Source organism: Lissotriton vulgaris, chromosome 6 (assembly GCF_964263255.1).
Source record: "Lissotriton vulgaris chromosome 6, aLisVul1.2, whole genome shotgun sequence".
NCBI lineage: Eukaryota > Metazoa > Chordata > Amphibia > Caudata > Salamandridae > Lissotriton > Lissotriton vulgaris.
The window spans coordinates 1,531,470,278-1,531,482,390 of record NC_141694.1 but is presented as its reverse complement, the minus strand read 5'-3'; the positions used below and the strand labels follow the sequence as shown (position 1 = coordinate 1,531,482,390).

Genomic DNA, 12,113 nt, shown 5'->3' with positions numbered 1-12,113 from the left:
GGCACTAAGCAAATAAATAAAATGCCATTTTTTAAAACCAGCATCATGCCTATTAATAAAAGTTCTTACTTATAACAGCTACTAACTAGCCCTGCTTTGAAACACCTATTCAAGTGCCTCTTACTGTTTTCAGTTGACCCTCTCTAAAATCCGGGACATGTGCCAAATATGCCATGACAGATGTTGACGTCCAGGAGTATCCCGGCAAATCTGGGATGCCAGGTTACCCTAAATTAGCTCCACTGTTTTTTAACTATGCAAGCTGCAGCCACAAATGGTGCACAAAGTCTATCTTTGTGCTAGCATTTTTGCAAGTGCAAATGAGTGTCAAAGTCTGACGTTAGGAGGCACCAACAAAACCAGTGTACGCCTTCACTTTTACACAGTCTGCAAGAAAAGGTGCACAAATAATGCGGACAGTTGTTGCCTCAGTCGAAAGCGCAAAGTTGTATTGTGCAGCATGCTTGAACTGGTGCCCTACTCTTGCTATGATTTAATCAACCTGGCTGATTGGCCTACCTTCTAATGGCGCAGTAATCTTTTTTAACTCGCAGTATCCCTGCTCTGTCGCTTCTCTCGTCTGTTGTGGGTCTTCGCCTCTGACTTGGCACAGTCTGTTTAGTCTTGAAGAGGTTTCCTTGTCTGGCGCGGTCTCCCTTATCTGGCAGAAACGCCCTCATATAGTGTTGCCTCCAGCCCAGTGATCTCCCCATTCTGGCCCTTTTACTTCTGTTGTTACAAGGTATGTCCTATTTAGTCTGTCAGCACTATTTTCTTTAATGAGTTTCTCCTCCTGCAGGCAGGACATGCTTTCCTGTAACATTCCTTGCGACATGCCGCTTTTACTTTAAGCAGCCCGGGACAATCGCGATCACTTCTTGGTAGTGAAATAGGTCTGGCATTTACAAGAGTTTGAGCTATTGGCATTGTAAATGACAATACCCTTTATGTATGTGTTAATTATCAAAACAAATAAATAAAATGCATTGTCATTTACAATGCCAATAGCTTAAACTCTCATAAATGTGAGACCTATTGCATTGCAAATGCTTGTTTTATCTGGTCAACATCTACCATTGCTATTCTTAATTCTGTATATGGCTTCACATTCAAGCTACTAGTTTGTCTTGCTCTGGAATTAATCTGTTGTAACTGACATTGAGTTAATCCTATCTTCCTTTGGAAGACAAAAGTTCAAAACCAACAAGGGACAGTATTTTTAGAACAATTTGTCAAAGTATGCTCAACATCAGTGTTAGAAATGGCAGGTCTCTAGTTGGCAGTGGTATGCACCCTGTCCAAGTAAGGGTCTTTCCTTCTAGTCAAGGTAAGGGAGTTACACACCCAAGATAACACCTGCTCAACCCCATGGTAGCTTTGCACAAATACAGAAATTATTAAATATTTTATTTGATTCACAAACCAATATAAAAAAATCGAAATTGCAATTTGAATGGGAAGGTTGGAGCTTTTCCAAATACAACTGAGACAACTCATAGTCCATACTGTGTTCTGTTTGTTGCACCCAACATTGCTCGCACAAATAAATATGAGGAAATCAATTTTTACTTAAAATTTCAAATTGCTTCTCATTTATAGAACACTTTAACATTTTAAAGTCTTAAATCTGCTACTTTATTTATATACTCCTTATTAATCTATTAGTATTATTTAACTTACTAAGCAGTCGAGGACCCTAGGAGTGGGTGCTGCGGACCCACAGGGGTCCAAGTACCAAAGGCTATGAACCATTGGGCTACATAATCTGGTTCCGAGGAAATACATCAAATCCCTGCATTACATGGCAAATTGGAAGCTTTTTGCACAGGACTTGGAATTGGTCTAAAATGAAGGAATACTAAGGCATGATCTGTCGGAAAAGGGCAATCTCGGGAATGGTAGGTGGGCTAAGGATCCTTGCCCAAAACAGATTATATTATGAATTAGGTCAGCTGTGGCGGTCACACAGAGTGGCAAGCTCTTTCTAGACGCATTTTTGGTAGCAGAAATGGATAAGCAACCAAATGAAGTGCAGTCTTGACGGAGTTTGTGGGTTTATGAAAGGAGAGCATGGACTGATGATCGAACAAAAAATTACTTGTTTCTAGGAATAAAGAACCCTACAAATGTTCTAAAAGATCCAAGGCAGGTAGAACAGTACACAGACGAACATGACTGTAACCTGAAATATCCTGTAATGATGATGTACAGGGCCAAGCGAAAACAACTGTACTTCCAGGTGAAAGGCATCATGTACTTCAAGGCTTCCTCAGCATAGGGCTCTTTCTCGTTGTTATGCTATTTGGCATAACTATCGGGATGAAAGCATCAACAAAAATGATATACCAAGTATACTAAATTTATGATTTTTTTGTTGTGAAGATTGCAGTCCATAATTTAGTAGAATATAGATAGAAGTATATTCAAGTTGGTTTTCCTAGAGTTACACTACACATGCTGGGAGACATTTTCCAAGCTAGTCTCTTATCAGTGGGAGTTGTTCAGAGACAAGCTGTTGGACATGTTCTTCTGCTCTTATTAAGCAATTTTCTCATCTCTCGCACATCAGGAGTGTTGCTTACAAAATTTCACAAACTATAGTCTATTCTATTAGAATAACATTGAATATATATTTTTAGCACCCAATAAAAGTCTGCAAGTAACACGGATGTGTGGCGAACAAGCTATTTAAATAACTTTCAAAAAAAGGTTTTAAATAAATGTATGGTTGCTTGTGATGATTAGTTTTTATAATAATGCTCTCATAGATAAATGAGCAACACCAATTAAAGGCATGAATGCTTTCATGTTTTCTAGAGCTTCGAGGCATTTTTAAATAGATAACGCTCATTTATCATGCAAAATCGAGTATTTTGTTGTATTACCCGATCCAGGTAGCTAAAATTGACCAGCAGCTTTCTTCGACCTGTAAGTGCTATTTGAAGAATTATTTCAAAGGAATTTATAAATCTATTTCACAAATGATAATGACACGATAAATAGAAGCAACCTAACCTAATTTTGAGATTAATGCTGATAATGAAGATATGTTAGTATATTTCTGTGTTTATCGCTATTATGGTTGCCGGATACAAATCATGATTAATGGGAAATGTACCAAAGGTCATATAAGTGGTCATGCAGGATAGATTTTGTTTTACTAGATATGAAGAAGACGAAGTCCTCAGTATATTAACTTAAAAAGAACAATATAAAATTGAATGGAAACAGTTTGGACCTCTAAAAATAATATGTGGAGCTTAGTAGCGATGTTGAGGCATAAGATTCTCGTTTTTACAAGACCTTACATTTTCTTCATAAACATTGATGCAAGCAAGCTGCCGGACATTGATTGGTCATTTTGTACAATGCCTAATTCATTAAATATGTTAGTGCCTTCGTCTCATCACGTTTGCAGTGGTGTTTGGGAAACCCGATTCTATGTATAATTCTGGTATGTGTCAAGGGTGTATGCATATTAAGTACACTTTTCATTCTTTTTACTCCCTACTTTGTCCAGAGCATGATCCATCAAAACATTGCCTTTGCGGAAGATACAAACGGAAACTTACCCCTTCTCCAAAAGGAATTTCACAGCATCCATATTTCCAAAGGCACATGCAGACATCAGTGGAGTTTTGTAATAAATGTCTTTCACATCAACTGGAACACCTTCCTCTAAAGCTTTTTTGAGTGACTCTACATCCCCTGCTTTTGTGGCATAACTAATATTGGTATAGACCCTCCCAGGGTCATCGATATACCATCCTGTATCATCCTGTAATGGATTCTCAGGGGGATGGTCACAGTCAAAACGATTGGCATCTGTAACGCAGTGAAAGGCTTCAATCATGAAATTGGGAGGACCACCGTCTTCACGGCGAAATATCAACTCAGCAGGTACAGTGCAAATTGGCATAGGTATAGTAAATGTTCCTCTTCTCCCTCTCTTCTTCTTTGCTTTTTTCTTTTTGGGTCCATATGACGATAGCAAATATGCTTTCTGTAAGTACTTCGAGCCTTTAAGGAATTCTTCGAGGTTGATTTTTCCCGATCGTGCTTTTTCATGCAACTGTATTATGGCCTGTATCTCTTCTGGAGTAACTGGAGCTCCAAGGTCCTCAAGAACTGTTATAAAATCCTCTTTGAGGACTGTCCCATCACCTTTGTCGAGGGGTTGAAGTGCTTCACGAATGGCTACCTGGTTTTCAAATGACCAGTCATGTAAACTAAGCGCCCACGGTGCATTGGGGTTCTTGGCTCCTGGTTTGGAAAATTTTGTGAAGAGGCGTTCAGCTTTTCGTAGTTCCTTTGCTGCTGCTTTGAAACCTTTTTCCTTTGCAACTACTCTTGGTGTTAAATGCAACAGGTTCTTCCACTTTGGATCCGCGCCTAAAACAAGAAGAAGAAATTTAGTATGACTCACAAGCAAAGTCACGGTCATGAGCGATGATCACTCTTTTAGGAGACTTACTCATTATTGAGTATACTTGTCATCAACATTTGATCAAATGTATTGTGAAAAACATGATGCTATTTCCATGATTGAAGATGAATAAAAGGAGTCTCTTTGACCCAAACACACATGTAGGATGATAACTGTAACATGATTCTTCTAGTGAGGTCTACACATATGTTTCAGAAGACTAGCACATATAGTTGGAATCAGACCACGTGAATTATTAGGACAGAGCCAGTCATTTGATTAGGGTTGAAACTCTTTGTTTTGCCAGGGCGTGGTTGTGGGGTCTTCTCCCTGGGAATATATTTGGACTCCTTGCACAGTAACTACTGGGTGCCTAACATATCTGTTTGTAGCGAGAAAAAGCCCCTGGAGTCTAGGATCAAGATGGACCTCATTTGTGGGTACTAGGACCTATTTTCAATATCAGACTTACAGCAAGATTGAGACAAGTAGAAAAGGGAGAAAGGGGAGGAAGGGAATAACATGAAAACAGAAGTAAATTGAGAAAGCACGGGTGGAAAAAACAGTTGATGGCCTGAAATTAACAAATAGTCAGATTACTTTCTTTTACAGCTCTGCAAACATAGTGTGTGGTACTCAAAGATGTCTAAAAAAATGGGTGGGGGCTGCTATTTTGGTACCACATACATATCTTCCATAATATTCAATTTACATTGCTGTTGTCACTTCATGCCTACTGGCTCAAATGTCACATCTATGCATGATTGTTTATCAGCAGTACTATTGATCTATATATGACCTCTACGCTACACAAGCCTGCCAGTTTCAACCACGCCCATATTGTGTTTCATAGGGTTTCATGATCACTGTATTCAGTGGAATTGGGCCCACTATTCCCTTTTGAAAATTATAGTGTGGGGCTTCTATAATATTGTGAAACCAGTGGTTTCCAAACTGGGCCTGCGTTACTAGGTAATATACTACAGAGTTCGGTGCTGCAAACCCCTCTACCTTGCAAGGAATTTACATGATTTTCAAATTTATTCTGGGCTGATTGCCTGCCTGTGCTAGTCTATTCATTGGAAAGTTCAATTGGATAAAGAATTTGTGGTTTAGTGGGTCTGAAATATTTTGAAAGAGGAATAACAGTTGAGGCAAAACAACCATTTCCATGATGCCTACTCGACCAGCCACCGATATCCCTAATCTATTCTACAATTCTACGTAGCAATTTTATCTAGACATTTGCCATAGTCGTCATGTAGCAGGACTTCTATATCATAGTAATATTATATACCCAGGTATCTGACCGGGGACTGATGACACTGTATATAGTATTTAAAAATGATGGTGGTGGTTGCCCTCTTCAGGGGCATCATTATAGATTTTGACCATTTAACTGTAAGGTGAGACCGTCTGCAATAATCTCTCTGACTTAGAGGTTCCGGGCAGATTTTGGGTCCTTTCCTAATAATATATTGTAATCAGCATAGAGTGACAGTACAATCCTATGTTGTACAAACGTAATACCCCTTGAGCCATGAAACTCCCCGTGCAGACTACCCAGAGAATCCAGTGCCAGGGCAAAAGAAATCTCAAACTCATTTACATTAAAAAAAAAACTCACTTGCACGGCCATCCTTTCCTGGAGCTCAAGCATTCACCAATCCTCTAATAGGGGTTTTCGCGTCCTCCTCTGTAGTAGGAGAGCATAGAGCCTCCCATTCATTCACTTCTACCCAAGTTAAGCTGACCCTATCTAGGTAGTTATGTATAGCAGTGACAGTCAGTGCGTCACTGAAATCTCGCAGCTCAGCAAAATGTACTGACAGAAAATCTTCAGAAAATATTCAGGATGATACTGTGGGGAACCCTCAGCTGAGTCAATGGTTACTACATCTGATGCTCCTTGCTGACGTTAGATTGGTCTACCTAGCGAGTTTCTTGGCCTTTCACCTTCTACATATATCTGAGCTGAAGTATATTTGACTAAGAATGTGATTTCCTGTGTCCGCTTCTTCTATATATTCTTGTAGCTTAGTATGCATCTCTAGCAGCAACCCTGGCCAGCCAGTTTCATTATGTGTGTCTCCCAGTATTTTAAGTCCAGATTCCAATGGATTCAATTGACTGCATATAGACCTGAATATGCTGTGCCCTTTTACTATACACTCCCCTCTGATAAAAACCTTTAATGCCTCTTAAAGTGTAGCATGCATTTCAACCGGGTCCTTATTTATGTCAAAATATGCATTGATGGCCCTGTCTTATTTCCTCCTTGAAACACTGTCCAGGAGTTTAGTAGAGTGCATCCTTCATAGCCTCTGGCTGCGTATGGTATTAGGCAACTCCAGCAACAGTATCAAAGGGAAGTGGTTTGAGTGTGTCTGAGGTAGATAGTGATGCCCTTGGCCCAGCCTGCTCACCCAGAAATCAATTCTGGAGGCTGTACCATGTCCTGTGAACTAATATGAGTATGTTCTAGTGGTTTTGGGGCACATGCATCAAGCAAAGGAATTGTGATTCCTTAATAGCGATTATTAAGGAATTGCCATTAAGGAATCGCAATTCCTTATGCATGTAGGTTTCGCAGAAAAAATAGCGATTCCTACACATTCATTATTAGCGAATAGCAAATTGTGACTCGCTATTAGGGAATGCTTTCCCATTTATTCCTATGGGCCGAATGGGAAAGTATTCACAATTTGTGATTACCAAAGAGGTAATCGCAAATTGCAGGGGGCCAAAAGGCCACCCTGATGCACCCCCAAAACTGGTATTTGTGCACATGTGGCGCACAAACATGCCCTAAAGGCTTGTGTATGCGCCACATGGCACTTAGAAAAATGCAATTTTGTGCATTTTTCCAAGGAATTGCAAATTACCATCAACTTGAAGTTGATGGTAATTTGTGATTCCTTAATGCAAAGTCGCATTCTGAGAATGCTTCTTGCATTGCATTTAGGGAATCGCAAATTATGGTTCTCTAACTGCTTTCGCAAAATAGGTAATCTCAAAAACTGCGATTACCTTTTTTGCGAATGCCTTTGGGGTTGATACATAACCAAAGGCTATTCACCAGTCGCAATCGGCCCCTTTGCGACTGGTAAATAGCTTGATGCATGTGCCCCTTTGTGTCTAATACACCAAGTAACTTCCAGATTATATTATTGCAATATGTTAAAAAATGTTTCTCTGGCTGTGATTTGTCACTTATCTCTGTTGCTGGTGCTATCAAGTGAGGCATGCAGCATGAGAATATGGTCCCCCTTCCCAGATCAGTGTCCTGGGATCCAGAGCTGTGCATGGCCTTGGAAAAAAGTTCCTGGCCTTCTTGGTTAGGACCATATGTGTTAATTCAAGTCAAGTCATGAAGCTTTATTCAGTGCATAAAAAATGACCATAAATCACAAAATATATACATTGTGTAATAATTACAGTGGTTTACAGAATGGGGAGACTACCAAAATTATAACAGACACAATAGTTTAAAAACACATACTTTTCCTGGCCTTAATAGATTGAATTAAAAACGTAGCAGTTAAAAAACAGACATCAACATGTTGCAGGTTAAAAATAAGACTCATAGCCTGCATAACTGTACGAACACCATATTTAAGAAACATAGGCTTGAAGTAGGTTGGACGGAAATTCATATACAGTTTACAGATCAAAAGAAAGTGCAAAGTGCTTTGTTTGGTAACGCCATCACACATACATGGCCCCTGCGGATATTTCTTAAGAGTTGGCAGAGCTACTAAATGATGTGCTACACCAAACCTCAGCCTGGTTAGCACAAACTTGTGTGATGGCCTTGTCACCCATATTAAATAAATGGGAAAACCTTCAACAATAATGAAACTATTGTAAAATGTGACAGTAGATAAAGATCCATTAGCAACAGCTCGCTTTCTCGCAGAGAAAGCCAAAAATTTAGATTTCAGCTGAAATTAAGGCCGCTGCGCCAGGATCAACCAAGACATTTAAATAAAAAATCTCAGAAAAACAGCTGATGACATATTTTAACCAGGGTATATTAGAGTATTTATCCAACGAGAGACAGGCCTCGATGATCGATCTAGTAAAAGATTTTTCCTCCTGGAGCCAGATTGACCGCCAAATCATAAGTGGCCTCAGGGATAATTGATCGATCAGGAAATTAGTGTCCATTTCCCGATGGATTAACTCAGGAGAAGCAGAAGTTGGCAACGACAGGAGCTTTTTTTAAAAAGCATTTTCCTCCCGCTGCAACTTATGGTCACGTCTATGGCCCCAGACACCAGCCCCATAGAGTGCGATACTGACGCACCTGGCTTGATAGATTTTAAGCATATCTCTGGTACGTCGGTCCCCGACCTTGTTAGCAAATCTAAAAACACCGTAGGCATTTTTTGCCATTTTAATACGGATGTTTTTTAATTCGTTGGACCACGATCTATCTTTGGAGAAGGTTATACCAAGAGAACAAAATGTATCCACCTGATGCACCTTTTCTTTATCAATAAAAAAACAGTTTGAAGCTTTAACTTAGCCTCGCAGGTCATGGAAAACGTTTTCCCCCTTGTTAATAATTAATTTTCTATCACTGATAAAGGTAAAAAATCTATTTATCAGGCGCTGTAATCCTAACGGTGTTCTGGAGAGCAGGACGGCGTCATCGGTGTATAACACCGGCACAGGAGCTCCATTTATCTGGGGGGCATCCGCTTTAACACTTTTTAAAATTTCATTGATTCCGTTAATAAATAAAATAAAAAGGAGGGGGGCTAGTACACAGCCCTGTCTAATCCGTCTTTTAACTTCAAATTTTGGGGTGCATTCACCATTAGTGCCAAAACGCACACAAGTTTTTAGTTTCCTATACAGCCTAGCCAGAGAGTAAATTATGCCCTCTGGTGCTCCTAACTGTAACAGGGTTGGCCATAGTATAGAGTGGTCAACCATGTCAAAAGCACTACTTAGGATTGCGAAGCAGAGGTAAATTGAGACAGATTTTGCTTCAGTGTATTTCCCGATCAATAAATCAAGGTTTAAACACTGATCGAGTGTACCCCAGCCCTTTCTAAATCCAAATCGGCAAGGATACCCTCTTGCTCGCCCCATTCCTCTTACCTCGCTAACATAATTCTGCTCATAATCTTGACTGAAGAGTCAAAAAGAGAGATCGGACGGTAATTTTTCACCTCAGACCTACTGCCCTTTTTATGTATCGGGATAATAATTGATTCCCCCCATGTTTCAGGGGCCTCGGTACATACTGCAGCATTAAAAACAATAGCTAAAAGAGGGCTCCACATCTCCGGCGCTACTTTATAGACATCGATGGGCACTCCATCGGGTCCCTGGGCTTTCCCCCCCTTACTTGCTCGTATGCCAAGTTCCACCTCACTAACTGTGATGTCCAGGGACTTCCCACCTTCTTTGGTCGGTATCCAAACAACCGTTAGAGTCAAAAATATTTGAAAAATGGGCTATCCAAACATCGCTCGGGACATTAGAAGTTAACTCTGGCAGATTTTCATCCTTAAGAAAAGTAGATTTCACGGTAGCCCATAACAGAGTACTATTGGAGCACTCGGCCGCCTGGTTGAGGAAATCCCACGCCAACTACTGTAGCTCACTTTTCCTCTGTTTTAGGGCATACTTATAGCCTCGTCTTGATTTTATTACAGAGTCAGAGTCCCTGGGCTTTTTGGCAAGGGCATGTTTTAATTCAGTTAAAAGCCTAGTACATGAGCGATCAAACCAGGCTGGTTCATTTTTACGCTGACCCCCTTTTGATTTAGTAAACCTGGCATCAATAGATTTATTGATATCATTAAAAGCAGATAAAACCTGTTTGTTATCGGCACTGTTGTCAAGTATAAGGGTAATATCTCCCATACAATCCCTGACTATAGAGCCAATTAATTCAGTAGCTTTTTCCCCTACCCATCTTAAACGGACTCCATTTGGTCTATGGGGTTCCAGATTAGAAACTGTAGTACCCATGGTAACAAAACGTTCACCCCAAAAAGTAGTTTCCAAGATAATACAATTGTAGTCACTTAGGCTAGATGATTCAATCCTAGGGGGAGCACAACAGGATGTAATATTAGAAGAAACAATTACATGATCAATAACTGAGCTGGTGTATCGGTTTTTAAAAGTAGGGATAATTTGACCATTTTCATCTTTTTGAAACCCCAAAATTTCCAGATCATAACATCCCAAGAAATTATTTAGAGCCTCTCCATATCGGTTATGTCCAAAATGTAGATCATCCAAACCGGTATAATTAAAAAACCCACACACCATCCCTGTCGGCAGATCACATAATGGGGTATTAAAGTCCCCAACCTAGATAAAATCAAATGAAACATTTACATCTGGAATTAGATTTTCGACAGTGCTAGCCAGGTCATCAACAACTACTGCCCTGGAGCTATTGAAGATATTATTGTAATAATTTACCAGAAGAATTTTATGGTCTCGCCCCTCTAGTAACCAGAGAATCTGGGCATGTGCTCCTACAGTTATATACTTTTTTACTATAAGTGGGCGGTGAATAGATACTAAAATCCGGAGACCACCTTTTGCTCTTCCTGGCCCAGTACCCTGCGCCGGCAAATTATAAGAAGCAAACCCCTCATAATTAACTTCTTCCCTACACCATGTTTCCTGGAAACAGTGGATGTCATAGCTATTCATAAAATTCAACCAGCCCAAGGCATTCCCCTTAGATTTCAGTCCTGCAACGTTCCAACTAGTAATAATTATCCCATTTCCCCCTGTAATAGCCCTATCCGATGTCAAGGTTACATTGGATCTATCTATTTCCCTTAGATTTCCAATAGACGGGCCCTCACAATCATTTATCTGGTTGCAATTCTCCAGCCTAGTTACCATAGAGACTGTAGGGCTTTCGATCATTCCGATTACCGGGGTATTAATATCCTCACACAGGGGGGGTGGACTATTCAAGATAAGTCAATCATTAGAGTCCAAGCTATTTAAAGCATGAAAACGATTTTGTAGTGGAATGATTAAACCTGGCCTAGAAAAAGGTGGAAATGGCTTCGGCTGGTTAATATCTTTAGGTGGTACATTACTGAGGTGGCTATAGAAAAAGCCGAGCGGGCGTGCACACACACTGTTGTCAGTAATCGGTAGGGAAGCTGCTCTAAGCAAGACTGTGGCAACATGTTGGTGGTGCTTAAAATTGATAATGACACAGTCCCCCGTGCTATTCTTTCTAGAGTTACCAATCCAGTTAACCCTTCTGGTAGTTAATATATCGTTGGAAATTGGAATAAACAATTGGGAACCCACAGTGTTTGTGCTACCAAGAAACTGATTTATTTTTCAGAGAGTCATGAGATTCTTGCTGAGACTGAGTTAAGTGGGTGTCAACCTGGGGAACTTTAGTTAGTACAACCACATAGGGGGCGCAGTCTGAGGGAGATTAATAAAGCGTCTCCTCCTCACTTCCGTCCACCCCACTTTGTTCTCAACTGCTGCGGATACTAAGTTTCCCTGGCTCACTTGATTTCCTTGGCTCACTGTGGGTGGTTGATCTGGCATTACTGTGTGGTTAACCCTAGTCCCCCCTCAGGTGGTATTACTACTTCCTTACTTACATTATTCCACGCCTTTCTGACCTTATTGGTTTCGGCCAGGTCAATATGAGTCTTCAAAAGGCCACCCA

The 12,113-nt window shown here is 40.3% G+C and overlaps 1 protein-coding gene across 1 annotated transcript in view; it reads right to left on the bottom strand.

Moving 5' to 3' along the window:
- Positions 1–12,113, bottom strand: part of ANKEF1 (ankyrin repeat and EF-hand domain containing 1) — a 248,431-nt gene that overhangs the window by 76,025 nt on the left and 160,293 nt on the right. Inside the window, exon 7 of the mRNA XM_086927711.1 lies at positions 3,573–4,392. Within this exon, the coding sequence (XP_086783837.1) occupies positions 3,573–4,392 (820 nt within the window). The remainder of the gene's footprint in view (positions 1–3,572; positions 4,393–12,113) is intronic.